The sequence below is a fragment of the Anopheles coustani genome, chromosome 2, assembly GCF_943734705.1.
Source record: "Anopheles coustani chromosome 2, idAnoCousDA_361_x.2, whole genome shotgun sequence".
Taxonomy (NCBI): Eukaryota; Metazoa; Arthropoda; class Insecta; order Diptera; family Culicidae; genus Anopheles; species Anopheles coustani.
In genome coordinates, this window is record NC_071289.1 from 24,618,793 (window position 1) to 24,646,179 (window position 27,387).

Genomic DNA, 27,387 nt, shown 5'->3' on the forward strand with positions numbered 1-27,387 from the left:
TATTTGCAGAATGGTTTTGAAAACGGGAAACATCAAAGGATCAAACAATAATAACCCACAACTTATGAATTACGAAAAGGAAGATGAACGAAAAGGTATTTAAAAGAAAACCGATTCTATTTCAACAACACAATTGTTGAAAAATAAAACTATAGGAGATGCTGTAACGGGAGAAGATTGGTTTTTGCAAACATAAGCCCTCGGGCTGACAGCATACGTTTTTTGGAGAGAAATTTTTGATAGAGAACACAGAAGCACCGATAAATGCGATTTAAAGCAACACACAATAGAACAAAATAACTGCCGATAAAAGCAACGATCAGCATGTAGCAGCAGAGAGATACTAAACTTAGATTTGAAATATTATAATACGGAGCAAAAAAGGCTGAAGCAGAAGTTTTCCGAAAAGCCTACAAAGATAAGAACGACGCCCCGTAGTGTAGTGGGGAAATCTAGTCAAAATATACCAAAACGCGATTAATATACACATATTGAACAAAAAATACCAAAAGACGTATGCATGACGCACTATTCGGACATTCATTTTCCGAATTTGATTGGGAAAAAATTAGCATTTGAGAATTTTGAAAAAGGAAAAAAGTCCCATATTCGTATTGCATACGGAAGAAGCGCATAGTAGATAGAGTTTTGGTTGGTTCTGAAAACCTTTTCAAAAAGCACCTACTCAATGTCCGGTAATCCCTAATAATACCTGATTATTTTAGCATATAACAAATCTGTCAGCAATACACCAAGGTTATAATAGGCCGAAAACGCTGGTCAAAGAAGGAGGTCACATCTGCAGCAATACGAGCGAAATCAAACGAATGACCATAGGAAAGATTATTAGCGAGTAGGAAATATACTCTCCGTAAACCACTTCCTCCTACAGTGCCGAAGACCATAAAGTAAAGTTTCCGTTTTCTCAAGCAAGCAATATGAACGAGGATAAAACGTCACCACATTATTTTACCTGCAAGGAACCGGTTTATAAAACCATCGAAATATATCAATCCCATTAGAATATTCGTTCACCTGGACAAAGTGTTCGAATGGTAAAATGCACAGCAGCAAGATTTGGAAACATTATTTTGAGTTAATCTCAGGTAGAACTAAAGAATTTGAATGAAATGTATCAGTAATACATAGAGATCACTTTGAGACATTGAGTATTTAAAAAAAAAACAGCAAGCACGAAACTTAATAATAATTCCCTCAACTGAACATTTTCTATTCAGGGCATAGGTATTATGCATTTCAAAAGTTAGCGTAGAAACGAGTCATCGAACGGGCTATCCCCGTTTCGCTATGTAAGATACCACTACGAATGATGGCAGCCAAAACCACGAAAGATAAGGAATCTCGGAGGGTATACCATCATCATCATCTGTTGGACAATATATCACTTATTCCCATTTTCCTAACATATAGTACACCCTATCGCATAGCCCTATAGATCGCACGGATTTGGAATCCCACGCACAAATCCCTGACGTAGGAACCAAAGTGTAAAAGAAATTACCTAATCTAACTCCAACGTAACGCAAATGATATCTTGAGTCCGAGAGTTTAGCAGCATCCTAAAGCATTGGTACCGGACAATGAGCTTCTGAAGGAGCGCAAACTCTTACAATTGTTTGATAATAATTTTTAGTAAGTGATTGCTTAATCTTTATATCGGAAGAGGCGATAATATATATGAAAGATACCATAGAAGAGAACAGAGGACAAACACTCACATACAGCAGAAAAAAGAATGGAGACATCGTACTGCTTCCTGCGAAAATAAACACTGCATTACATTTGGTATTGACAAAATTAAAAACCACTAAATATGTTGTCCGCTTCGGGACGATATGGACTGCGTGGGGCAATGGGCAACACACGGGGTGTTTGACTGGACGATGGCTTACTGGAAAGCGGAGAGGAGGATGTGAGTGTGTAACTGAAAAGTATTATATTAGTGTGGAAACGAAGTACTTGTCAAGATATGTTGTACAAAATGCTCTTTAATTTTTCAACTATATAAAACCGGAAAAAATATCGGAAACCCAATGTACGAAAATAAATTATTTAAAACTAACTGTACTTTGAAGGAAACTTATATCAAACCTATGGTAAACTATTACCGAAACTGATTTACTAACTACTGAATTGAAAACTGAAACTACAACTGGCTTAATTTACAGAAGGTGGGTTTTACAGCTCAACAGCGCATAAAGCAAATAAGCAAGCATTTGATGCCCAATCGACTTGAACATTTATTTCAGAAAAAGAAAATGGCCACCACCATCGAGTTTGAGGAAGTATGAAAGAAAGGTTCGGATCGATTACGAACAGGCCCATTATTTTTCCACTATTTATATGAAACCCGGACGTTAAGTTACAGATAAATAAAACTTTCCTTACTCAGAAGGCAGCTGGTCGATAGGAACCACGTTGGCGAAATCTGGCGGGAACAGTTCACGGGCGTGCGGATACATCAGCTTATAGCACTGCCGGATTGTCAACTCAGATACGCCGGCAATGCTACCAATTTCCTCGTAGGTTTTCTTGCTGTTCGACGCTTGTGAGACCATGTAGATTGCTGCAGCTGCCACAGAGATCGGTGATCTGCCTTCCACGATGGCCAGTGTACTAGCCTGCTGGGCAATATGGATTGCCACTTTTTGATCTTCCCCTGAGAGCCCTACAAAAATATCAAATTGGGTCAAATTTAATGGATCAATGGTGACTAAATTGTGCTACTTGCCGAGATTCGAACAAAACCGCGACATAAAATCTTCCGAGGTAATCATTTCCATCGACGAAGTCAGCGTCTTGATGATGATCTTGAAGCATCGTCCGATCTCCTTCTTGCTGACAGCGGTGACGGCGCAGATCTCTTTGAACGAACGCGGGACACCGTCCTGCCGGCAGGCAACGTACAGACAGGCCGCTGCTTTGGCCCCGATCGCGCGGTACTTCAAACTGTCCCCCTGGTGCACCTGCTTGAATATTAGCTTTGCTCGATGTATGGTTGACTGCGTAGCATTGATTCGCTCAGACATCGTTATGATTTCGTCGAAACCCGTCATTAGAGAGCGCGCCGTGGCATCCATTTTGAAGGTGCATTTATAGTCGTATTCTGAAGTGACAAACAAGTTGTATTTCATCACCGTCACCATCTGACCCGATACTTTACTCCTGTTTAGTGATTCCAACATACCTGTTCCGGAACCGACGACAGTCGATAGGTTGCTATCCTGGGCAAGTGTATCCTGCATTCCACCGATGCGCGAAGGATTCACCTTGGTCGGTTCATTGGAGAACGTGCGCCACTCGCAAGATGGATCTATGGCACGCTCACAAACTACCAGTCCACATTCGGGACATATCATATCACCGGTGTGATGATCATCTAGCAATTGCGCCAGCGGGTGATATACGCAGCATAACGGTTCGGGACGGTAACTTTGAATGAAAGAGAAATCGAAAAACGTATTAAATCTGTTACACTGAAACCAATATCACCACATTAGCAATAGGCCCTTTCAAATTACTAACAGTTTCTTTGTGGCCATGTTTAAGCGATCCAACTTGGTTAACAAATCTGATTCGTACTGAGTGAAAACTGGCATGCATCGAATCAGGACTACTCCGATGAGGATTTAGTTTAGACTTAACACAGATTCGGGGTACTAAAGGAAACAAAACGTATGTTAACTAGATTTGATTTTTCAAAAAAAAATGTGCAAAGGTGGTAAAAACAATAACGACCGACTCTGGGATAGATGCTACATGAACTTACCGTTAACGCCTATACAGTCACTCTCGTCTTAGCCTAAGAAACTTAGATTAAACAGATTTTTATTTTACAGTCATTGGTCTATGCTCTTATTCGAAATAAACAAGGCCAAAGTCGAGTGTTTTCATGAATTTTATATTTTTTAGACCTTATAAATCAGTTCAACGTATGCACTTTCTAACCACTAATCCTCATCGCGGTGATGTGCATAAATGTGTGTTTTTGCTTGTATGTACTGATCCATTTCCATCCATATTACGTCCAACGTGTTGAGCTAACGTGACGCAAATTAAAAAGTAAACCTTCAACTAAGTAAATAGTTCTTACAAAGATATATAATTGAACGTGAAAAATAATACATCCCTTCGTCAAGTGACCCCCGCTTTGGGTAGCGTTTACATCGGCCCATGGATATTGCTCGATTGTGGCCACTTGCGACACTCTCTTATTCGGGCTCGTAACGAATAAATATTCACAAGAATAGTTTAGCATTTCGAACAACACCCGCCATGCTGGATTCTGTAGACCATTCCGCTACGCTTGGCTTAAAGATTCACGTTCGTTCAGCACATATATACCTTACTTTATTAAATAATTCAATCATCTGTGGAAAAGTTTGTACTCCCGTTGGTAGAATTTGTAGTGGGGAGGAAAAAAGGGACGATGTACTATAGATCAAATAAAGGGAACACTTTGAAGTACCCTTTCGTTTCATTAAAAAACAAAAAAAAAACATGATAAAAAATATATACCGAATAAGAGTCACTGTTCTCGAATCTGTTTTTTGATAACTTTCGTACCCGAATAAATGGCGTTGAAACGTTCCGCGCCATGTTTGTTGAACGAAACAAATTTTCTCGGGATCTATCTATCGGTTGAAGGGAATACGTACAACGGGTGCTGATTTGTCCAATTATCCCGAATTCAACATTTTTGAATAATATAAACAAGCCCTAGCCTTTGGTATAGCTCCGCAGTAGCTATAAGTGTACGAATGTGTACGACTGTAAGGATTTGTCTGTTGTACGCGACGCGTCTGCTAAATCTCCGAACATCAAAGAATTCTACACCGGCGGCAATTGTTCGATCGGTGTGAAGAAATTGAAATCCTCCGGAAACAGTTCGGCGGCGTGCGGGTACATCAACCGGTAAGACTGGCGAATCGTTACGTCAGCCACACCGGCAATGTCACCAATTTCCTTGTGAGTTTTCTTGTTATCCGACGCTTGCGAGGCCATGTAGATTGCAGCAGCCGCTACCGAGATCGGTGACCTTCCAGGTACGATGTCCATTTCGACCGCCTTACGCGCAATGTGCGTTGCGGCACGCTGCACCACGTTCGGGAGGTCTGAATCGATGGATCCGAAGGATAATTAACATAAGAATATAAGGGAAACGGACAGCTCCGAGGTTTAAAAACATACCCAGATTCGCACAGAACCGAGACATAAAGTCAGCGGTTGTGATGAGATCGACAGAGGTAGCGAGTGCCTTGAGTGTGAGTTTGAAGCAGCGGCCGATTTCCTTTTTACTGATCTTGCTGACAGCACAGATCTCTTTGAACGTTCGCGGTACGCCCTCCTGGCGGCAGGCGATGTACAGACAAGCGGAAGCCTTGGCGTCGTTCGATCTGCCTTTCAGATTTTTACCATCGTGCACCTGCTTGAACAGATTGTTGGCGCGATCGGTTATCGTTTTCGGCAAGTTGATTCTGTCCGCCATCGTACTGATTTCCTTGAAAGCGGCAATCAAAGCCCTATCGGAGCTGCTCATAGTACGGCGGTTCTGATATTTTGCAGCTGAAATAATGCAACGAAGGTAGACATGGTTAGATATTGGTCCAGAGTTCAAAAACCACATCGTAACCTACTTCCGAACGCATCGAACGAAGCCGGACCGGTGCCGGGACCAATCATGGTGGACAGGTCACCACCGCTCAGGAGGGGATTCTCAGGACCACCAACACGGGACGGATCGACACCCGCCTTTTCGTTGCTGAAGGTTCGCCACTCGGAACCCACATCGATGACGCGGTCACCGACAACTAGGCCACACTCTGAGCATATCATGTCCCCCGCTCGATAATCCTCTATCAACGGTGCTTCCGGGTGCGAGTAGCAACATACTTTGTTTAGATGGTTGTCCCTGCAGATGGATAGAAAACAAACCAAAACATCCATTACGCATTGTCGAAAGAAGTTGTTGATGCGCGTTTGCCAGAGACAAACCTTGATGAACTGGCCATTTTTCGGTGGAAATTAAAAAAAAAACAAGGTGCCGGGAATTAAGTTCTCGGCCTAGGAACTATCTAAGCCAACGCGATGCTCGTTCCTGTAAAACGTTCTACGCGTTAATCTCGAATCAAAGATTGGTGGAAGAAGGTAGTTTGTACAATCAAGCAACACTTCACTTTATCAGTTCGAAATGCAATTTCGTCACTAGACACACTGGATAAACGCACTGTAAAGAATTGGTTCTAAATTTATGATTAATATTAATTTCAATTTTGCTTTCGTAGATGCTCTGTTGTTTGTGTATGCCACTCTGCGCTTGACCGTTTGTCACTTTGACATACCGACTAGTGTTGGCAGAATCGGGATTCGGAAGATTCAAAGAATCGATCCCTAGACGGATTCTAAAGATTCGAATCCCATTTGACAGATTCTAAGGATTCGAATCCCATCTGACAGATTCAAAAGATTTGGATCTCATTTGACGGATTATAAAGATTTGATTCGATTAGGATTTAGCGATATGACTCTACTGTCAAAGCTACTGGCAAAGAGCAAGTAAGCCTCTGAATGTGAATGGGTGACCTGTCACAGGACGATATAATCTAGCTCGCAAAATCGAAGAAGAAGAAGATTCGATTCGAATCAGATTTGATTTTTTTGGGACTCGATTTGATTCGATTCTGACTTGATCCTAAACTGTTTGAATCGACACACAATGATTTGAGTCGAATTAGTCACATAACGAGTCGATCTAGACAAAGATTACTAGAGGTTGGATCGTCACAGCTTTTCATGTCTCTTTACCTTGTTGGTATTGATGACCAAAATGACCCAATTTCGAGGTTAGAATTGCCGGGTGCTGTAGATACACAGATGGGTGTTTGCTTTAAAGTTCCAATAAAATCGATTTTCTGATACAGGAATCATATGTTTCACATCTTGGTTTAGCTGTTTTTTGTTACAGAATTGAGTTCAAACGTTCATTACGAATGTTTGTTTTGGGTAAGATAAATTCCAAGATGGCGCTATGTTTACTTGCCAAATCGCTCCACATAAACCAACCTTGGGAGCAGCCTTGTTTTCGCCCCAAAACGGAGCGGCGAAAATATAGAGCTAGTGGTGGGTAATTCAAACTTGAACTAGTGAATAAAACAGCTCTCATGGTTCATCGACTTAGAGAATTTTGTCTCATATACATTAGATATATATTGTAATATACTTCAAAATGGACACACAGTACCAGGTTGCTTAGCTGTCTCTGTAATCTAGCTTCCAATACATTATGTCATCCGTGATAGTCACGGCATCACGCTTTCCAGAAAAAAATGTCTCGTAACATCAAACATGCACGAATGTTAGATTTTAGTGAAATCGGTTGCAGTTATTAACTGGTTTCAAATTTTAATCTTCGGTCTCCAAAGTTAGACTACAAATTGTTCGATTTTTGTTTTCGTGATTTTTAAATACCAAACGCGATGAAAGTTATGTTTGAAAAACGAACCATGCTCGTTGAATGTTCATGATCGATTCATTAGTTGTTCAAACGGATACTTCAGACGGTTCGAATCTTGGATATACAATCGCCATGGAGTGTGTTATACGTTTACTAATTAAATGAGTTATTTAATTATGTTAGTTTGTATTAAATTTGATTGTTCATGTTCTATTCAAACGTGTGGAGATAGCTTGATATGCAAGGGAGGCTATAGAAGAACCCCTAAACACATGGATGCTTAGATAAATGGATAGCTGGGTTCCGCAGTGTTGTAGATTGAAGCTATACATTTAGAATGATTTTTTAATATAATGATCTAATTGTTGTTGCTCTATCAGTCTTCAATTTAAAGCGTAACCGAACGAAAGCAAATTTATACTAATCGGAAAGACATTCCAGCCAACGGTTAAATCTTTAAGGTAGGGAACGCTTGACAAAGTGTCCATTCCATTTGCCTCCATTTAAATCCGGCTTATGCTTAGTGGCGGCAATCATGCAAGTCAGGCATGAAGCGAATATTGAAGTTGTTGATAGCAAACCCGCCGCTCTAGAAAGCGGCACGGGGAAATTTATAATTAGGTGCAGAATTACTGGTCCTAGCTGGATCGTCACTATTTGACCTCCGAACCAAGCTGGGGGAGGCTATCCGGTAGTGTCAAGTTCTCGAGTCCTCCTGCCGTAAGCGATGTCCACTCGTGTGCCCACTTCACTTCGATTTCCACCACAAACCCGTATAATGGAGCGCATCTGCAATTCTGACAACCCGATGAATAATAAATAATGCACCGTGCGCTTCGGAATAAAGCCCACCGATGCACAACACGGTCGCGTCAAAGACTGCAATGAACGCTGATTTTCGGCAACCACAGTCCCATTCCCCCCACTTGGCTCACTTGAGAGTGGGACTGGTGCAAGAAGTAGTTCAGTAGTGGTTCATCAGAATCAGCGAAAGCTAACCCAGGCCAGCCGGAAGCTATCGAGAGTCCGATGTATGAGGATGGATGCGCTGTATATTGACGAGCGAGCTGGTCGTTCAAATAGCGTGCCCATGACAGCGTGGTGACAAGGCGCGACGAGGGCGTTAGATATTCATAAACTGTGAAATAATTCACCGGCCACATCCATCGCGAACTTGTTCTTGGCTGATCTCTGGTATGTCGAAAGGAGGCACCAGGTAGTCCGTGGAACGAATGTCCGTCATCGTAGTAGCTCGCAATCCTCGGTATACCACAATGAGAAGTCGTGCAGCATACCAAGGGCATTTTGTCAGTATGCAAGCCAGTTAGTGAATCAGTTGACTGCTCGTTGGTCCCTCTGGTAAATAAATCACTGGCTAGTAAATTAGATTTATGGCCATAGTGAATAGCGTGATTTAATATTCGCTTTGCTTAACTCAAATTCAGGTTTCGAGTTTTGGTCAGCTAGCAAATTTAGAGTATTTGGTAGCGGCTTTGTGTAATTCAAACTGCATAGTTGATTTATTGTCATTAACTTTAAAAGGTGATGGAAATTTTTTTCCGCTAATGTCTGCTTAATTCAATACAATTTCTTCAAAACGCTTGAAAATGTTCGGTTCTTTCGTATCTATTGAGGGCAGATCGCAGTATTGGCGGTCGCAAGCTGAAAGTATGCATCTCTTATAATAAAAATCATAATGGGAGACACTATGACCTACTTTAATAATCTTGATGACACAAAGGGCAGCCTGTATCATCTACGAAAAACTCGCAGCATCCAGTGTAGAAATGTGTTGATGTAAAGTACTGGGCGCCTCCATTTTCAATGCAATATAGGGGGTTAGGTTTTTATCCTTTTTGAATCCTCGTGGTTTTCAAAATATTGGTTTGTGGATGTGGAGTAGGTTAGAAATTTACACGTTAAACACACAAACACTGTGTGTTCTATGCAGAAATAATCCAGAATTGCAATAATTAGATACGCGGTGAAGTAGCGACTTTACAAATGCATTTGATTTATTAGTGGTGAAATTATTACGGCCTGTACGAGTAAAATATCGTTGCAGTACATAACTTTTACACTCTGATGCTATCCTTAGTCACAACTTCATCAGTACTGCTATCGTGATACAAAAGGTTATAGCTATCAGTGAAAGCTTTCATTAGAAAATCTTTCCATGCGCGAATTACACTTTCATTTAATGGAAATTTTATTCTTTGCAATCGAGTATGAATGCCTGGTCGTGTCGCATAGAATAGAATTAGATTATAATCCAGCCCCTTACGGAGGACAGAAAGATGGACCAAGAGGCAAACGAAATAGATTGGATGTGAAAAGATAAGAAGGGAAAGCAGCGACGTAGATCAAATCCTTGTACTACTCTCGCCATGTTCAACACGATTCAACGGAATCTCGTAAGTACGTAAACACTTTCCGCATATTGCAAGCAGAAACCAGCGAGTACATAATTGAAAAGGAAATGTTCTCCAAGTTGTATGCAGGTATGGTGCAACTATAACTAACACCAAGCGTCATCACGGGGCGGGTGTGACAAACATGTTGGTCACAGTTTCCGCGCTTTCAAACGGATGCGCTCTGCTCGAGCGGAAACGCTGGCCAGCGGAGGTGGTAAATTTATCATCTCAATTACCAGCACCGGCAGAATTTGGTGCTCCATGTTTCTGCTCCTACGGGGCTCCAATGCTTATTAGTAAAATGGCGTACGGTAAAATGGCAGCCGGCAAACAGCGTTCTATTGAAGGTAGAAATGGGGCACGAAATGGACATTGCTTGAGTGGTACATAATAGAGGTAATTTATGCAGATAAATGACCATAGTGTTTCGTCGCTCGTAGAATTGGTTCGTGGGAATGATTAAAGTTTGGCTGCAACAAACTACATCGTGCTCTATAAAATACGGGATTTAAGTGGGGTGTTGTTGCAAATATACCTGGCATGGCAATTATGAAATGAACCCGAAGCCGATAAAAAATATGTTTTTTAAATGACGGGAAAATTGATCTTAATGCGATACGTTGATGATGTTTTTTCTAATATTCAAAAACAAATTAATAAACTGCTATAAACCAATTTCAAATGAAATTCAGATAACTTTTTGCACAGCACAGTGAAATACGTTTCATAGAAAGTCATGCTAATTGGCATTTAACGTGTCTAATTATGAAATATCAATACACATGCAATACACCATTTTTGCTGGCTTCAAAACTCTTCTGCCAGTTCTCTCTCCCTCTCTTTGAGGGAAAATTTTCCCTACGTCAAATACAGTTTGGGTAAAAGTTTTGCATGTGCGAAGCGTACGTATTCAAACTTATCCAATTTATCATCCGAACAGTTGCCTTTTCCGTTTTGACTCCCGTGTTAACGATGTTCGTTCCGCGAAAAACCCTTCCCGGAGGCGGCACGCTCCACCTGCTTATCTCGTTCAGGTGTTCGGGCTCCTCAATTTGGGCCAAGATTCTCATGGTCGGTATGGGTGCTCTTTTCATTCGCACATAATTTTCAGCTGTCTTTATTTATTTGTACACGTGTATGGGGTTATTAAGAAGTTTCCTTTGTGCCTGCCGGAGGTAGCGAAGGCTCTACGGGGCCACTCGGAAGATTTGTTGACACTGCGGTAAACGCCGAGGTGGGCCGCGTGTGGTGAAAGCCGTGACTAAGATGGCTTAGGTGAGCCAACAAGTTACGAGCAAGTTGCTACCGTTCGTTTCGTACTTGACGCAATGGAAAGTTGTGGTGGTTCTGTTACGTTTATTTTCCTCGAGACTTATTTATCTTCTGGCACGTTGAGGGCCCCGGGTTGGGCTGGCGTTTTCCGATCGGGTAAGAGGCTGCAAATTTGCCTTGAATTGAAAGTACGGTAGAACGACCTCATTATGCACCTCCTATTGCGTAACTTACGTGGAGTACTTGCGTACGTATGTGGAAAAGTTTTAATTAATTCGAATTTATCTGTATGATTAAGTTCGAGCCGGAAAGGAGCCGGATGGAAGCAGTCACCGGAGAGCACTCGCAGGAGAGCGAAGTTTCCCGTGCGGGAAGTTTCGCTTCGGAATGATTAGTTTGCAAATGCGTTGCGTCAGGTGGCCAAGACGAATGAGTTCGGCGGTGGAACAAACATATTGGAAGAATGTTTACATGCTAATGAACTAGTCGGAAATAAACTAGTTATGAAATAAAATATCGTCAAACAAACCGCAGTTTTTATTCATTTTAAATTTATCTGTGATTCGATATGAGTTTTTATTTTATGTTTTAGCATAGTTTGGTACACAGCATTTCTAAAAGGATTAAACAATTCGGTTTTGTGTTCTTCTTTCGAATTGTAATATCTTTAGAATTGCAATCTCTTAAACTCAAACTTCTTTATTCATTAACTCGTTCGCATTCCCATTAACAAAAACTTGCAGAAAAGCTCCCCATAATATTTTCGATGAGTTTACAAACTGCTTCGTCGAAGATCTATGCAAACTACTTTGTCTGGCACACGATTGGCGCTGGTAAAAGTGCCATTTAATATACACTACTTAGCCCGAATTTCACTCGTTCACTGTTTCCCCGGTTTGGTTGCCTTTTTTTCTTTCAACAGTTTTCGAAAAAGTTTCCCACACTAAAGCGCACGAGTGAGAGTGAGAACCTGAAAGTGTGGGAATAGCTCACAGCGTTTCGTAATTTTGGTCGTGTTTTACTGGCTGGAAAACTTTTCCCACAGACTTCGGGTAACACCTACGTCGAAAACCGGTTGCAGAACATTCTTCGCATCTTGGACGATATAAAAAGTAGATGTAAAAGACGCAATGTGTGGGAAGAAGGTTTGGTCTTCCGAACGATTGAGCTCGTGGCTTTTTTGATCCCGGCCTTTCCACTGCTGTTGCCATTTTAACGGCATTCTTTGGGAATGGCCAGGATGCGATAGAATTTCATTTCTACCGCACCATTCGCACGGCCACGAATGCAAATGAGAGGTGGACACTGCGGGAAAAGTTTGTAGGAACAATCCTAACCGACGATATTACTGTGCATCATTTTTGGCAAAATAAAAGCAAGACGGTCAGCAATAGTCGATGGTACCGGACTTAACTGGAGCACCATGAACTTGAACTTTTTCTCAACGGAGCGGCGATTATGAATTTCTCTTGGGAAAAAGAATGATTAACCTGGAATTCTTTTCCTCCGCAGAGGAAAAAAAAAATTCCCGGGCAGAGTATTTCATAGAACCGGGTACTTCTAGGGGATGGTTTCATGCTTTCGCTCCACCACTTGAACTTTTTCATCACTTCCTTTTGGAGTGGTAAAAGTTCTGGAGTACTAGAAGTACTGTAAAATAAATCGCAAATCATGTATACATAGCACTTTTTACTGTAAGAAAATTAGTTTTATCATAAACGTGAATAATTTAAGCAGGTTTAATTGAACCGATTCTGCACATGTCCACGTAAGGGTTATATTTATCCAAACAGCTCCTGAGACGAATAACTGACGAATGAAAGAATTACTTCAAAAGAGTCCCAGACTCTTACAAGTGAAAACAAATACTTACAGTCTGCTTCTGATATCTAACTGTGGTATAACTATCTATTTCGTGAAATTCTACCCTCCTTCGTTCATTCCACTCTCGAATTTAGATTTACCTTTCGAAAGTTTTCAACCGAAAACATCAATCTTCTCAAATTGATGGACCAAGAAAGGGTTTTATTCACCCAAGGATTCAACAATTTATTGAATATCCTCGATTTAGTGATTTCAACTTCCAAAACACGACGAAATGGAGGTCCAGGTGCATCGAAAGGGGATCCGATTCTCTTTTTTCTACCGATGACAAAGTTAGCAGTCGGGTCTCAAGTGTGCCTGATTGGGATTATTGTGTTTCCCCGTACCGCTGACCTCGGGTTGAAATGGAGCACAAAGTTGGCCCTTTTCCACGTCGAGATACAAGAACCATTGTCACAAAGGATAGTGTACACGCTAGGGCGCCGACTACGAAAAATCGGGAAAAGTGCTACGAGCGGGAAGCTTTATTCGATTCGTATGTTAATTATTTCTGTAAACACTCTTTTGCCCTGGTTACGTTTAAGCCGGTCGAACGTGAGATTTTACGTAGAGAAACTTTTCCCTCTGAAACCGGCAAAAGTGTCTTACTGCAGGACCGGGCAACAAACTACCTAACCCGAAGACATAATCGTGATTAGCAGCGGAAAGTGGGTATTAGGTAAGTTTTGACGAGCACGGATTGGCACAAATTACCAAATTTCGATCGCCGGATGATATTTGGCGTAATAAAATCTAGTATCGCGTGAACGCTTAACTTAAACTACTTGAATACAAATGGTTGTAGAGTTTCAGTGAAAATGGGGTTTCAAATTGAATTTTATCTACTGTTTTGTAAGTGATAGCACAAGTCACATTAAATATTTTACGAACTGTACCGACTTGGGTTATTCAATAAATTTCATAAAATTTTATTCGACACATTCAGAATTCAAATATTCATTGTAAATTGATTGTCCAATTATTTTTTGTTTTGAATGATCAAAATTTGGTTTAATTATTTTTGCAAATGTTAAGAAACTTCAAAAGTTAAACCATTTATTGATTTTCTAAATTCGTTTAATTCCTCGAAACTTCAATAAACATTGAAACGGCTTTGTACCCAAAAATTTCCAATATTCGCTTTGATTAAACTTGCAAACGGTTTCGAAATAGTAGACTGTTGTTGATCTCATTTAAATTTGCAAATTAAATTACAGTGCAATACTTTCCCAACGTACGAAGATCGTCCACGGTTTTTCCAAGCAGCTTGCTGGACTTTTTCTCGCACAGATTCAATTGGATTAAGATTCGAAGGCGACCGAAGCGAGAGTTGATAAATCGGTTCTGGAGTTTTGCATCCCAACCCGAACCGGGTGCTAAAGGAAGCCGTTGCCGATGGTTATTGACGGAAGCCTCCCTCAATCTCGGCGACATCGCAAGATGGACCGGTTGACGACCGTAAGACCGGTGAGAAGAACCGACGCCCCCGAGAAGCTCCGGGGAAATGACGGTGATGATGGTGATGAGAGAAATTTATTTGAATATTTATCTGGCATCTTTCAGCCTCGGTCCAGGGTTTTCGGTGTAGGTTGCCAGCATCGTCGTGCTATCGGTCCAGGTGTCTGCCTTCGTTTGACAAACAGTTGCTCGAGCGGTGGTGTCGACGGAAGAAGAATTTCTAATAAAGAACGCAAATGGATTTCGACCTCCATCTTGTGCACCATTTGCTTCGGAGGTTGTATTTACTTCCACGAATTTTCCACCTCATCCAACGTCGGCAGCTCGTGGATGGCAGCATGCTGCCTTCGGTTGGTGCTGGAAGTCCAGCACACGCAGGCGAGAGTGGCCGGTACAATTTATGGGCGGTAACATAACGAAAGGCAAACACCAAGATTGAATGAATTCTCTTCTCGGACGCGATCGGACAACGGCTTGCGGCGAGTCGGTTCGGAGACGAACGTTCGAACAAATTAGTTGGTCAACACTTTCCATCTGATTTTGGAACGGAATGAAATCGAACCAGAAAGCGTAAACCATGGTTTGTGGTGCAGTATTGAGAAGGCAACATGTTTGTGGAAACTATTGTAGATATTGACTTGAAAATATAAGAATTTTGGTTAGCTCTTGCTTACAGATAAGTTATAGGCAGAATGTTTGTGTCGCCTTTTGATGAAACGAATAGAAATAAGTTTAAACAAACCGAAGACATGAAAATATAAAATGAATTTATTGATAGATTGATGGATGGCGGTGCCGATAAACCAATAACAGGTCATGGCACTAATTTCAAAATGAAGAAATATTCCTTCAATACATTATTCCCACTTGAAAGAAGAGATTTATGACCCATTTTAATCACTGAGAAAATGCATTTTCCTCAAGCCTCCAGAGAACGGAGAATAGCTCCATTCAAACCGTGCAACTGCCGAAGCAAAGAAAATGCAAGTTTTCCCTTTCCTTGACTCTCTTCAGTATCTCAGTTTTTTTCACAACGAGATCATTGAAACATTCGCTTGCGCATGGAAAATGCACGTGGTTGCGCAGTGTATCAAGGTTGTTTGAAAAAAAGTATTTACATCCCCCAACCGCCATCGGTGGTTATGTAGCGAAATATTTGCCTTGCGGCGTTTTAATTAGTTTCCTATTAATTTTCGTCGAGCGCTTCTTCGGCATCTCTATGTAAACGCTCTCTAAACAGAGAAGGAGAACCGTCTGTACGTCTCTCTAAAAACGATCATCAACAGATTTTCGCCGAGTATCCCCCCTGCAGCCTTTCGAACGCAACAACTGCGAGGATCGGATTACGCGAGCTTGGTCCACTTGAGATTTCTCATATTTAGTCTACCGCCGCACGATTTGGTGCCGGATTTGTATTTTATTATAAAAATAGATAAAATCAGTGTTGTAATGACGAAGCAGGGAGGGAATCTTCTTCCGTTCTTAGACGACCGAACTGTTGCCTCTTCTTCGGATTTTCAAAAAAGGAACAAAACTATACCCAATAAAAAATAGGACGAAAAAGGCATAAAAAAGTCATAGGAAGCGAGAAATTGCGCAACCGCACACGGCACGATCTTATCCGAGCGCGCACGCCCAATGTGTTTTTTCACGGACACATGGACCGAGGGGAGACCACAACGGGGGTGGAAAATTGGGCGCAAAATGCTTCGGACAGCGCACGGGAGACGGTGTCCGCCGGTCAACTGCACCGTTGGGTCTGCCAAAAATAGATCAGTCTCAACGATCGCTGCCACTCGAAAAGACGTTCGGTTCGTAGTGTAGAGCGTTTTCCCTTCTGGTCGGTTGGCATCGCAATCGCTTTTCCGCTCCGAGACCGATTTTCCTTCGCGAATGATTTCTGTTGCGTTTGTTTGATATAATCCAAAGGGAATTGTGCTTCTTTTCAACGCACGTTAAAGGCCGTGTTTTCCATTTGATAATTTCGCATCAGAAATTGCGCTTGTTGTGTTTGAGGGAAATAAATCCCGGGAGGATGTTTTTGCCGTCACAATGTGTTTTTTCTCCTTCCTGTGACACGGAAACCGAATTAATTGTCAACCGCGCGTGAGACACGTTTTATTTTGCTCCGTTGTACGAACGTCCCGGGTAAAGGGACGTCTGAAGAAAAACCCCAGCGTCAAGTGTCACGGGGAAAATTCGTACAAGCGTTCGTTTTTCTTCATTCTTATTTTTCGTTACTTCTAGGTTGTGTGTGTGTGTGTGTGTGTTGTAGTGTGTGCTCGTTTTTTGCCTTCTTTGTGTGCCGTTGTTACAGTTAACGTGGTGAACACAAAATAAATGGGAGGCATACAGTCGGCCAGCGTTGGCCGGGAAAACAGTTCCGCTGGAGGAACCCACTCCGGCACCGTCGGGGAGCAACCGCAGACGGTGCTGCAGGTGGTGGAGGAAAAAGTGTCCACAGCACTTCCCACAGTGGAAGAGGGTGGTGGAAAAGAAACAGACGCCGACGTCGAGGATCGACGATCGGATGAAGTGGGTGTGGAAAATGTCGCGTGCGTGGGGTTGAAAGATGGCGTCGATGATGGCGACGCCGAGGAGGCAGACACCGATGACGATGGGATGGCACAGTGTCGTGCCCGGAAGATGACGGCGGAGTTGGCCACATTTCGCCAGGAGCTGCAGCTAAAGCGCGAGGTGCACCAGGCGAAACTGTCAAACGTGCGCCACGAGCTGGAATACCTGCGGGCGGCCTTGGCGGAGGAGAAGGGCCGCAACCGGGCGCTCATCAAGTACGTCCAGCAGCAGGAGCAACAGCTGGGCAAGTGCAGTTCGTTGAACCAACTGTCATCCAACGACGGTCGCCCGGAGGCAGATGAGGGAGCAGCCGCATTGATGACGGAGTTCGTTGGTGATGACGGAGCGAACGGTGAGCTGGAGGCGAAGGGCGAGTCGTCCGATCGGAGATCATCGGCCCGCGAACAAAGCGAAGATCGCGCGGCAAATGTGGTGGATCGCGATCGCGACGACGAACACACGCACACCATCGCCACCGATGGCGCGGACCGTGCACACGACGAGCGTTTGGCGCTGAAGAAAGAACTGGCTGAGTCACAGCTCGAGCTGCAGCGCGCGACCGGTGACGCGTTGGAGCTACGCCGTGAGCTCGGTCAGTTACGGACGCAGCTTCACGCGCTGCAGGACGAATCGCTCGAGGAGAGCACGCGACAGAGCGGCAGCATTCGGGCGCTGAAAGCGGAACTGGCCGAGTCGCAGTTCCAGCTGCAGATCGCCCAGGCGGAGGTACTATCGCTGCAGACGGACGTTGGGCAGCTGCGGAATCAGGTGCGCACGCTCAAGGACGTCATCAAGGCCGGCAAGGAGATCATCGCCATTCGGGAAGATCAGGTCGAGCAGGTAAGCGCATCTCGTGGTCCCGGTGTGAGCTTGTGGCGAGTGATTTGCGAGTGATGTTTTGGCCGTCGCCGCTGTTCGTACTAATTGGTGCTGCGATTTGGGCCCGATCCAACGGGAAGGAACAACCTTTTGGATCAACCAGACGACGGGCGCATGTGAGATCAGGTGTTGAACTTGTACGAAACACACGTGCAGACCGACCAATGTGAAGGTCGCCGTGTCTGGTCGTCGGCGGTCCGCGCGTCAACGGCATTCGTTTATGATGCGGAACCAGCCGGTCGCGATCTATGGACGCAATGATCTCTTGGTGGGAAGTTTGCGCGTACGTACGGTACGAGAATGAGCGGACGCACGCTTGACCTTACTGGCGTTCCATAGATGGAAGTGGACAATCGATGTGTGGATAGCGTGAACTTTACTGGAAGCTGCATCGCTGGGAGAATTAAGAAAAAGAAACAGAGTATTGAAATGGTAGCCAATTGAGATACGGAAATACGCCTGTACACGAACAAAGAATGTGGGGAATGATCATACAATATTTTGTCAGCTATCCGAATTACCTGAAACAGTTTTATTTCATGTTTAAAAATGCCTACCGTTCCTGAAATGCAAACGATTTTACCAATACCTTTTTATACTATCTTGGCCCAAAGATTACTCAATTTAATTCACATTCATTTTGCATATGATATGAAGAAGCACCATACCTTACTGAAGTTTGTAAAATGTAAAGTAAAACTAAATTGATGAATAGTACATTCAGGTAAAGTTATTCAAACTAATTAACAATGTTGAACTAGTTTTGAGAAGAAAAAACACTTAATAAGAACCATGAAATCAAGAAAATGAAACGTATCGAGCTTATTGCTGTTTCCTTTTGTCATTTCAATTTCTAATGTTTCCTCTTAAACACCTTATTATTGGTATGATGTTTTCTAGCTAACATTATTTAAATCAAGGTTAATTTATTTCAATTCAATTTATTCACCGGAACAACTTTTGCTGAAATTTTTAAACCACTCAAAGTCTTGCACATACCAAAAAAGAGCAACTGAATTAAGCTATTGTTTTTTCTGTGGTCTTCTAAATACGACTTTGTTGGTAAAAGCAATTACCTTTTTGAAATACTTGTGTTCAAATACCGCATTTCAGCGGATTCGTTTAAATTTTATGGTTTAAGCTACGTTCATCCTACGTTCATACATGTAGGCTTAAGTGGCAATAATATGGTATTTAAGTCACTTTAAATTGTCTTAACAACATTTAATCGGAATATCATGTTGAGTTTAAATGCCAATTATCTTTATTGTTTGGTTTATCAAGTTTGCAATATGGATTTAAATGCACACTCACGAATACCAGTTGTAGGAAGAAACAAAACATATTCGAAACGTTTTCAATATTTCCTAGAAATCATTGCTGTAAAAAGGGCAGTTCAAACGGACTGTAATAGTTTTCTACCGAGCCACTACTTGCTGAGCGTGTGAGTGTACCCTTCAACCTATTTAATTGGATGATTCACAATCAAAGGCGATGGAAATGAGCTCAATCTGGACGATGAGCTATCTCAATTTCACAATAAACCTCCTAGAATATCCTCGACGAAACAAATGGTCGGCAAAAAAAAAGAAAATACAACCGCTAAACAACGCTCACGTCAACAACAACTTTTAACCTACCGTGACTCACGGCGGTGTCGTACGTCTCGCGTCTGATTGTCCCCTGTGCTCTGGTTTTCCACATTTCAGTTGAAGGGAAAACTACGCCAGATCGAAGACACACTACAGGAGCGCGAGGTGCAGATTATGTCCGACGATCTGCGTCGGGAGTATGATCGACAGCTGACAAACATTCGCAACCTAAGAGACCTCTACGAGGAGCGCGAACGAGTTTCGAGGATGGAGCGCGACAATTTACTCCGCCAGTTGGATCTGAAGAAGGGCGAGCTGGCAACCGAGCAGGAAAAGTGAGTACAGAATACGTCCGAGGGAAGATAAATAAGGAAATGGTCCGATCCGGCCGACACAATGTCTCACGGGGGCCCGTTGCAGTGCAGACTTTGCGGTCAACGACGCACATAAATATTATTGCGCCGCGTGTGCCTTTCTGGTGAGATATTTTTGTCTACGGAACGGGCCAAGTTTCCATCCGCCAAGCGGTGCTGCTAATTGAATAGCGGGCATATATTTTCCGTTGCTCGAGATTTTTTGAGAAATTGCTTTCCACACACATTTGCTTTCAATCGTGACTTTATCGTCGTTAATGTGCGCTCTTTGTTGGCTCGGTAGGAATAAAAATCTGGAATCACTCGTAGAAAGCTTGCAAACCGACCTGAGTCGACTGCGGGCCGAGCAGGAGCAAACGCAGGAGAAGCTGTCCCATTCGCAGGCCGAAACGCGCCAGCTGCAGCTGGAGATGGGTGTCGTCAATCAGTTTATTTCGAAGTTCCTGCTCGGCATGAGCCGCAAACCAACCGCGGGAGACATCAACATCGATAAACTGGCGGCGGTGCTGGAAGAAAACCGAGCGCTACTGATCGAGATGACCAAGGAGGAGGCGGAAACGCTGGACACGGGCGCCTTCCTGCCACGAGCCCTGTACGATCTCGTCGCGGAAGTGGACGAAGCGAACGAATCCGAGGCCGAAGAGTCTCGGGAGACCACGGGCAAAGGAAACGGCGAGGAAGCGGGGGAAGAGGCCAGCGGAGAGGAGGACGAGTTTACCGAAGTGCAGAAAGCTTCACCGGAGGAGATTGCTGACAAGCTGCCGAAGGTGTGGCGTGTGCTGATTGAGCTGGTGAATCACCAGGAACGGGCCCAACCGGTCCCATTTGTGGTGAGTGATGGAGGGCGTAGGGAGTGGGCGGAATGGGGCTGAGGTTTAAGAAGTTAGTTAGCCAGAATTCTGGGAACTGTCGTCTCTGATAAGCTCTCCGCTACAGAAAGCGGTGACGTTAAAAGGCGACTCCATGACGGGGACGACGTTAACGATGAGGTTGCTCAAATTTCACCTCCGTTTCTCTTTGATTTGTAGGAAGGCGGTGAAAGCGAGGAGTGTCTCAAGTCGGTGCAAACCAGCAGAGGCCCGAAAACGGTCGTTAGCGTGAGCAAAACGTACATCAAGCTGAAGGACCTGATCCTGGAGAAGAAGTCGCTGAAGAAGGAAACGAACCGGCTGCGGACCCTGAACTCGCACCTCGAGCGCCGGCTCGACACGCAGGAGAAGCGCCTCAGTGCAGTGAGCTTGGAGCTGACGAAGACCTGGCATCTGGTGGGAAAAATGCAGGTAAGCCGGCCGTCTGCTTTGTGCGCCGTGTGTCATTTCCGTGATTTGGGAGACTTTTTGACAACCTTGGGTTAAAATGGAATTGTTTGGTGACGTTGGAATGGTTGTGGGTAGGCTTTAAAGCTTAGTTTAGATTGACTTCGAGATTGTGTTTTCTTACTACCTTTTTTCTGTTTCTATAAAGCATTTTGTTTTAAATTGGTTTGAAAAGCAGTATGTTGCTCACTATACAGTTCTTCGTTTTTCGTTTAACTTTTAATGTGCTAAATTTTTTTCGAATTACTATAAAATATTGCAATACTTATCATAAAATAAAAATTAATCTAATGAAATGCGCATTAACTTCGTGCTTAATTGAAATTTAAACTTATTTTTTTAAATTAAGCAACCCAATAAACCTATAATTAGGAGAGTATTAATAATTAGAACAAAATTTCTATCGTAGAGGCAATATATTCAATAAATCATCTAAATTTTGAGCACTCCTTTCAAACTGGTAACTTCAAGGGTTAAACGAACATTCCAGAACAGTCTTTTACACGAATCTCTCTTTTCGGCAGATTCTGCCTTACGTTACTGACAGTTTAAGAAATTAAAGTGTTTTCTTTTTCATCCCGCTGCCACGTTTGCACCACCCACAGCGCCAGCATCGTCAGCTGCACACTCAGGAGCAAATATTGCGCTACCACCTCCAGCAGAAGCGTCGCCTGTTGAGCGAACTGAAGGAGGAGCTCGAGTACTGCCGGCTGAAGTGGTCCGCCGCCCGGCAGAAGAACATCGAGTCCGAGGACCAGTGGAGGTCGCTGAAGGCGGACTTTGCCGCCCGGCGGAAGCAGGACTCGTTGAACAATTCGGGCGAGAGCGGCTACAGTGACGAGCAGCCGTCGGACGAAGATGACGACAGCAACACCGTCGGACACCGTCAGAAGTCGCAATTTTCGATCGTACAGGAGGACGGCAGAAGGCGACGGGAAGGGTTGGGTGGAGAACTGACGGGGCGCCGGTTGGACCAGCGATTCCTCAGTAGCTCACTAACGAACATTTACCAGCTGGTGCTGGCCGCCACGGCGATGCACAAGGCTCGCAGCGAGTCCGATATGAAGTCGTTGGAAAACGTGGAACGTGCCAATCGGTTCTGTAATGAAAAGATCGAAGATTTGCCACTTTTTCCGGACGAGGAAGACGCGGTAGCCGATGCGGACGGGCTTCCGGTGGTGGCGTTGCGAAAGAAGCGTGGAAAGGCGGGTGCGCCAGGGAAGAAGGGAAAGAAAAAGCGTAAGGATGCGCCCGAAACGGCACAGGAAATGTTCCTGCGGTTGATGAATCTCACCGAGGACGATGAGGCGGATGATGGTGAGGACGACGAGGAGGACGGCGATGACGATGGCGGCGAGGATCACGAGCGTACGGGCACGGGAAATGATGATGCCGAGGGCGAGTACAGTGAGAACGAAAGTGCAAGTGAGCTGAGCGAGGAGGAGCTGGGATGTTTGGCTGTGGACGGACGTGACGCCGCGTCGACGAGTACGGCCGAGTCCGAGCAGGCACTATCGAGCGAGGAGCAGTTCCAACGGAAGCGGGAGGCACGTTTGTTGCGTATGGCTGAGCTGAACTCCCGGCTGGACCGATATGCATCACCTACACCGACGACATCGACCGAGGGTTCCGAGCGGCCCCGGGTGGTCGATTCTGAAAACAACGATAAGAATACGACTCCTTCCGGTGTGCTGAGCGAGGACGAGGAGAAATATCTTCAGAGACGTGCCGAGCGACTCGAACGGCTCGAACGTGAGGCACGCGAGTTCCGCAATAGACTCTCGAAAACGGTCAACCGAGGGACGGAGATAGCGGCGCAGATTGATGAGATTCACAGTGGTTTCATCGCACGGCAGGCAGATTCGGCTTCGCCAGTGCCGGGCAGTTCGGGCGGTAGGACCGGTCGCACGGTAGAAGAAGTTGCTCCAGTCCCTTCCGTCGATTTGTCCTGTTTAACGGACAAAGAACGTGAGTACACGTCGGCACGGGCCGAACGTCTTGAGCGACTCGAGGGCGAAAACCAGCGACTTCTGCGACAAATGAACCAAACGGTACGCAGAGGGTCCAGCTTGACTACTAAGCTAGACATGTTACACTCCCGGTACGCTGGCTCGGCTGCCCCAGAATCTGCCCCATCGAATGCCACCACACAATCGGAAGAAACAGATGACGTGAATCTTTCAAAGGAATCAAACCAAGAGCAGTCCCATCAGATTTCAGAAGAACCGCTACAACAACACTCGGTGGACCAGGAGGACCAGGATGACGAACCACTGCCCTTAACCGGGCCATACTTGCCCCTGGGACCGGTGGAACTTGTGTTGGTGTCGGACGATGATGTTATGGAGGAGGTGAACGAACAGCTGCTCGGTGGACAGAACTCACAAGAGCCAGATCGACAAAGCCCCGATAAAAGCCCCCCACAGCAGTGAACATCAGCAATTAAACACACTCACAGACATGTCGTACATTAGCTACCTCGTACGAAAAGACATCGACAACCGTTTGGCGCCGTTCTGTGCTGTACTCAGCGTAAGACGAAATTCGACCCTGTCCTATTTCAAAGAACTTTTCCTCTTCAAATCTTTTGCTTGCATGCATGTTTGTCCTGGTTTCAAGCTGAAATGAATTCTAGGAATGTGGGACTCCCAAGCGTTTGTGTTCTGCTGCAGCACCGTCCTTCACATGACTCTTTTAAGGGTGTCTGAAAATAATGTTAATTTAAGATAATTAAGTCCACATCAAATAAACCACATGTATTACTTCCATTTTACTTGAACTTCTTTTACATGACTGCTAAATTGTAAATATATAGAGAAATACAGTTGAACAGTGCATGACAGCCGGGTGTAGCGCCAGTTAGAAAATCGGCCCATGAGCGCCGAAGCTCACCACGTCGACGGCGTGGGTTCGAATCCCAACCGATACCGGACCCTCCCTTGTACGAGAGGACTGACTATCCACGTACAACAGGGAAACAAGTCTCGTAAGCCCTTAACGGGCAGGCATGACCAAGGTCGTTACGCCAAGAAGAAGAAGAAAAAGAAGTTGAACAGTCACAAGGCCTTGAATCTTTAAGCGTAGGACACTTGAAGTTATAAGACGTTGGACGATGTCGAATAATAATTTTGCATTTGAGGACAGATCGTTTACCTAATTAAATTAAATTAAATAATCCCAGTGTTTTACCCGCAACGGAAACAGAAACAGCTTAAGAGTAGAGTGGATCTGTTCCATTCTCAAATACCACAGTTTTTACTTGTGATTGCTAATGATGACTTGATTGGTAAGTTGCATTTAGTTATTATTCTTCTTCTGGAATTCGTTGCAATAAAATAAATGCAAAAAAGTTGTTTGTTTTCTCAACTTTAATATTGGATGATCTAAGGGTAAGTGTAGAATAATTTGAACTAAATGGGTTTTCAACAACGCTCTAGAATACATAAAAATTATGAATAATAATTTTTTTTCATACACTACATATCGCCTTGTTGCTGAATGTTGTACGTTAGGTACTTTTCCTTCATTTACCAGATTAACTAGTCAAATCTAACATTTTAAGTAATAGGAATTTCTTTTTTTTTCGAGACTTCTAATCGACATACTTGTTTTTAGATTCCGTTTTGTTCTCCAAACAACAATTGTGATTACATTCGTAGTAATTTGTTCGGTTGGCTTAGTTTCGTATCAGTGATAATTTTTGGAGAATAACTTCTTTATTAGACAGTCATAATAATGCATTCACTGCATCACTGAAATAAACAGTAAATAAGAACAGCAACTATAATTTATGATAAACTTTAGATCTATTTCATACGAGAGAGGTCGAAGAGAGAAACATTTTCAAAAACACGATACTTTATAAAACATTTACAATTTTTATTAAAAAATCGATCATAGTCAAAATAACGTAACTTGTTGAATCACTTACTATGAAAAATATATGTTTCAACTAATTAAAACACACTATTCCTATACTTTTCTAGAGTTATCAGATGAATACTTAAAACATGTGTATGGAAATTCCCTTTATTTCATATTAGGTGCGCAAATAAATAACGGCCATTTTTTCATAAGTTTATTTTTACTCGTGGCATTTTGATTTGTAGAAATTGGGTCAATCAAAGTATTGGCAATTATTATTTATTACTTTCTTCAACTTTTCGGGTGAATCGCGGATTCATTTTCGGAAAAATGGTACGTTTTTCGATGCAATTCAGGTATCAACCCAATTCTGGATCTGTTCATAGGAGAAGAACTGCTGGTCAGCCAATCCATGTGCCATGGACCGGAACTGGTAAAAATCTGATGGGGCAAGGTCGGGTGAATACAGCGGGTGGAATAAAACATCCCATTTCAGCGTTTCCAGATAAGTTTTCACTGATCTACCAACGTGAGGCCGAGCGTTGTCGTGCAGGAGAATGTCCTTGTCATGCCTCTTCGCGTATTGTGGTCATCTAAATGCATGCAGACGCTTAGAAATAGCCTGGCGGGTGACTGTTTACTCTGAACTAGGCCCTTCTTGTTTTTGGCTTGCATCCTCGTCGATCAATGCCACCAATTGATTAGCGCTTGGCGATCTTCCTTGACGCGCACCGTCGTTGACATCGAAATAGCCATTTTTAAAGCACCAAAACCAACCACCGCACTTAGTTTTATTGCGAATATCGTCTCCGTAAACTTGTCGAAGCTCCCGAAACGCTGCAACAGCAAATGGTGCTAATGGTGGTAATACGGCTCAGAATTCAACATTTCCCAGATAATATAACTATATTAAGAAACAATGAAATCACCAATCTGACCATACAGTTTGTTTACTATATGCTACTATATGTTAAAATTATGACGATTCAGTCAACAGTGGAATCCATCGATTTCGAAAAAGCCGTTATTTATTTGCGGACCTAATATTTGAGGTTATCACGATTGGGAGCGCGGAAACGACAAACTTCTCGGCGCTGGCCCATAAAAAAGGAAAAACAACACTTTGAAAAAAGCGAAAAAATGGCTGGCCGTCTCGACGATCCAAAACGACACCACCTACGTGTCGAGACGTTGCGCGGATACGAAACGACGCGCGTCGTTATCGTCGAGCAGTTTCAAGCACCTCCTGGTCGATGGATCTCTATAGACCGTATGTTTCCGAGGCATATGTGGCTTCTATAGATCTTGGTATTTACCAAGAACATGATAACTCAGGACGTACTTTTCATATCAACGTTGTGTTTTGATAAGTCACTTTGATTTATTTAGCCATTTAGCCATAGTATAAAACACACCCATGTGGGTGCCCATGGCGCAGCGGTAGCGCGAGGAAACACCACACCAAAGGTGTGGGATCGAATCTCGAGTCTGGCACCCTCCGGTATAACGAACGGCTGACCACCGATCTATAATATACCGTCTTTCGGTCACACAAACTCTCTTCGGAGAGAGGCCTTGTCCCACTAGGGGATGTTGTGCCACATAAAAAAAAAAGGTAAAAGAGTAAATGAGGCCCCGGCCGCCATGTTTTCGATCGTGGCTACACCTCTTGTGGACGTTTAAACTGAATGTATGCAATTGGTGATACATTAGTTCGTTAAATTCAACCTACGAGTATTTGAATCGTAGTGTGTACCGTTAATTTCGGCTACGCAATCAACCTAGGGGGTGCGGTATGAGGGGGGCCCACGGGCCCCCCTTATTTCTCAAAAATATAACAAACTCTCTTTTTCGGTAGACCTAGCGCAGTCCGCTCGCTGCGCTCGCTGCGGGCGCGCCGCCGTTTCCAAATCATTTCTTCGGCTAAACTCATTGTTTCATGCTGTCCATCATGTGTGGTATAGTTTACTTACTAGTAACTTAACATGTAAAAGTATGTTAACCCGCATTCAACCTCCACTGCGTGATTAGTTTAAACCGTTATGTTCTTTTAAGCGAACCGTTAGCGTTCAAAAATCGAAACGAATGCATGTGTCGCGCTTTGCATAGCTTCAGGCGCTTAATGTGAACCAGCAGGAAGAGGAGAATCTAGCCCGGGGCCTCATTTACTCTTTTACCAAAAAAAAATAATAAAACACACCAATAACTCGATCGTTTTGAAAATTGATTAAAAATCAAAGTGCTCGAAAATTGTTGAAAACTATATATCTATATACCTTGGTTGCTATTCGAGCAAATATGCGA

At 43.5% G+C, this 27,387-nt stretch overlaps 3 protein-coding genes across 3 annotated transcripts; 1 reads left to right on the forward strand and 2 right to left on the reverse strand.

The window, feature by feature from the left end:
* Nucleotides 1-2,405: 2,405 nt before the first annotated feature.
* Nucleotides 2,406-3,563, reverse strand: LOC131264133 (transcription initiation factor IIB-like). Its single transcript, XM_058266422.1, has 4 exons — nt 3,547-3,563; nt 3,209-3,453; nt 2,753-3,127; nt 2,406-2,689 (listed from the first exon to the last, which is right to left on the reverse strand). The coding sequence occupies exons 1-4, from the start codon at nt 3,561-3,563 to the stop codon at nt 2,406-2,408; spliced, it is 921 nt and encodes a 306-aa protein (XP_058122405.1).
* Nucleotides 3,564-3,874: 311 nt separating this feature from the next.
* LOC131262469 (transcription initiation factor IIB) lies at nt 3,875-6,327 on the reverse strand. Its single transcript, XM_058264478.1, has 5 exons — nt 6,198-6,327; nt 6,016-6,118; nt 5,658-5,932; nt 5,212-5,586; nt 3,875-5,135 (listed from the first exon to the last, which is right to left on the reverse strand). The coding sequence occupies exons 2-5, from the start codon at nt 6,030-6,032 to the stop codon at nt 4,852-4,854; spliced, it is 951 nt and encodes a 316-aa protein (XP_058120461.1). The 5' UTR covers nt 6,033-6,118; nt 6,198-6,327; the 3' UTR covers nt 3,875-4,851.
* Nucleotides 6,328-16,821: 10,494 nt separating this feature from the next.
* Nucleotides 16,822-23,917, forward strand: LOC131264134 (uncharacterized). The gene is made up of 5 exons (XM_058266423.1): nt 16,822-17,898; nt 19,647-19,864; nt 20,187-20,733; nt 20,932-21,183; nt 21,825-23,917. Exons 1-5 carry the CDS (start codon nt 16,822-16,824, stop codon nt 23,649-23,651), a joined length of 3,921 nt encoding a protein of 1,306 aa, XP_058122406.1. The 3' UTR covers nt 23,652-23,917.
* The last annotated feature ends 3,470 nt before the right edge of the window (nt 23,918-27,387 follow it).

Bases quoted from the DNA above. Each gene is read 5' to 3' on its own strand.
- LOC131262469 (XM_058264478.1), bottom strand. The intron at 5,587-5,657 runs GTAGGTTACGAT...GCATTATTTCAG, and splicing joins TTCGTTCGATGCGTTCGGAA to CTGCAAAATATCAGAACCGC. The intron at 5,136-5,211 runs GTATGTTTTTAA...CCATCGATTCAG, and splicing joins TCGGTTCTGTGCGAATCTGG to ACCTCCCGAACGTGGTGCAG.
- LOC131264133 (XM_058266422.1), bottom strand. The intron at 3,128-3,208 runs GTATGTTGGAAT...TTGTCACTTCAG, and splicing joins TGTCGTCGGTTCCGGAACAG to AATACGACTATAAATGCACC. The intron at 2,690-2,752 runs GCAAGTAGCACA...ATATTTTTGTAG, and splicing joins GCGGTTTTGTTCGAATCTCG to GGCTCTCAGGGGAAGATCAA.
- LOC131264134 (XM_058266423.1), top strand. From the start codon at position 16,822: ATGGGAGGCATACAGTCGGCCAGCGTTGGCCGGGAAAACAGTTCCGCT. The intron at 17,899-19,646 runs GTAAGCGCATCT...TCCACATTTCAG, and splicing joins GGGAAGATCAGGTCGAGCAG to TTGAAGGGAAAACTACGCCA. The intron at 19,865-20,186 runs GTGAGTACAGAA...TTGGCTCGGTAG, and splicing joins CTGGCAACCGAGCAGGAAAA to GAATAAAAATCTGGAATCAC.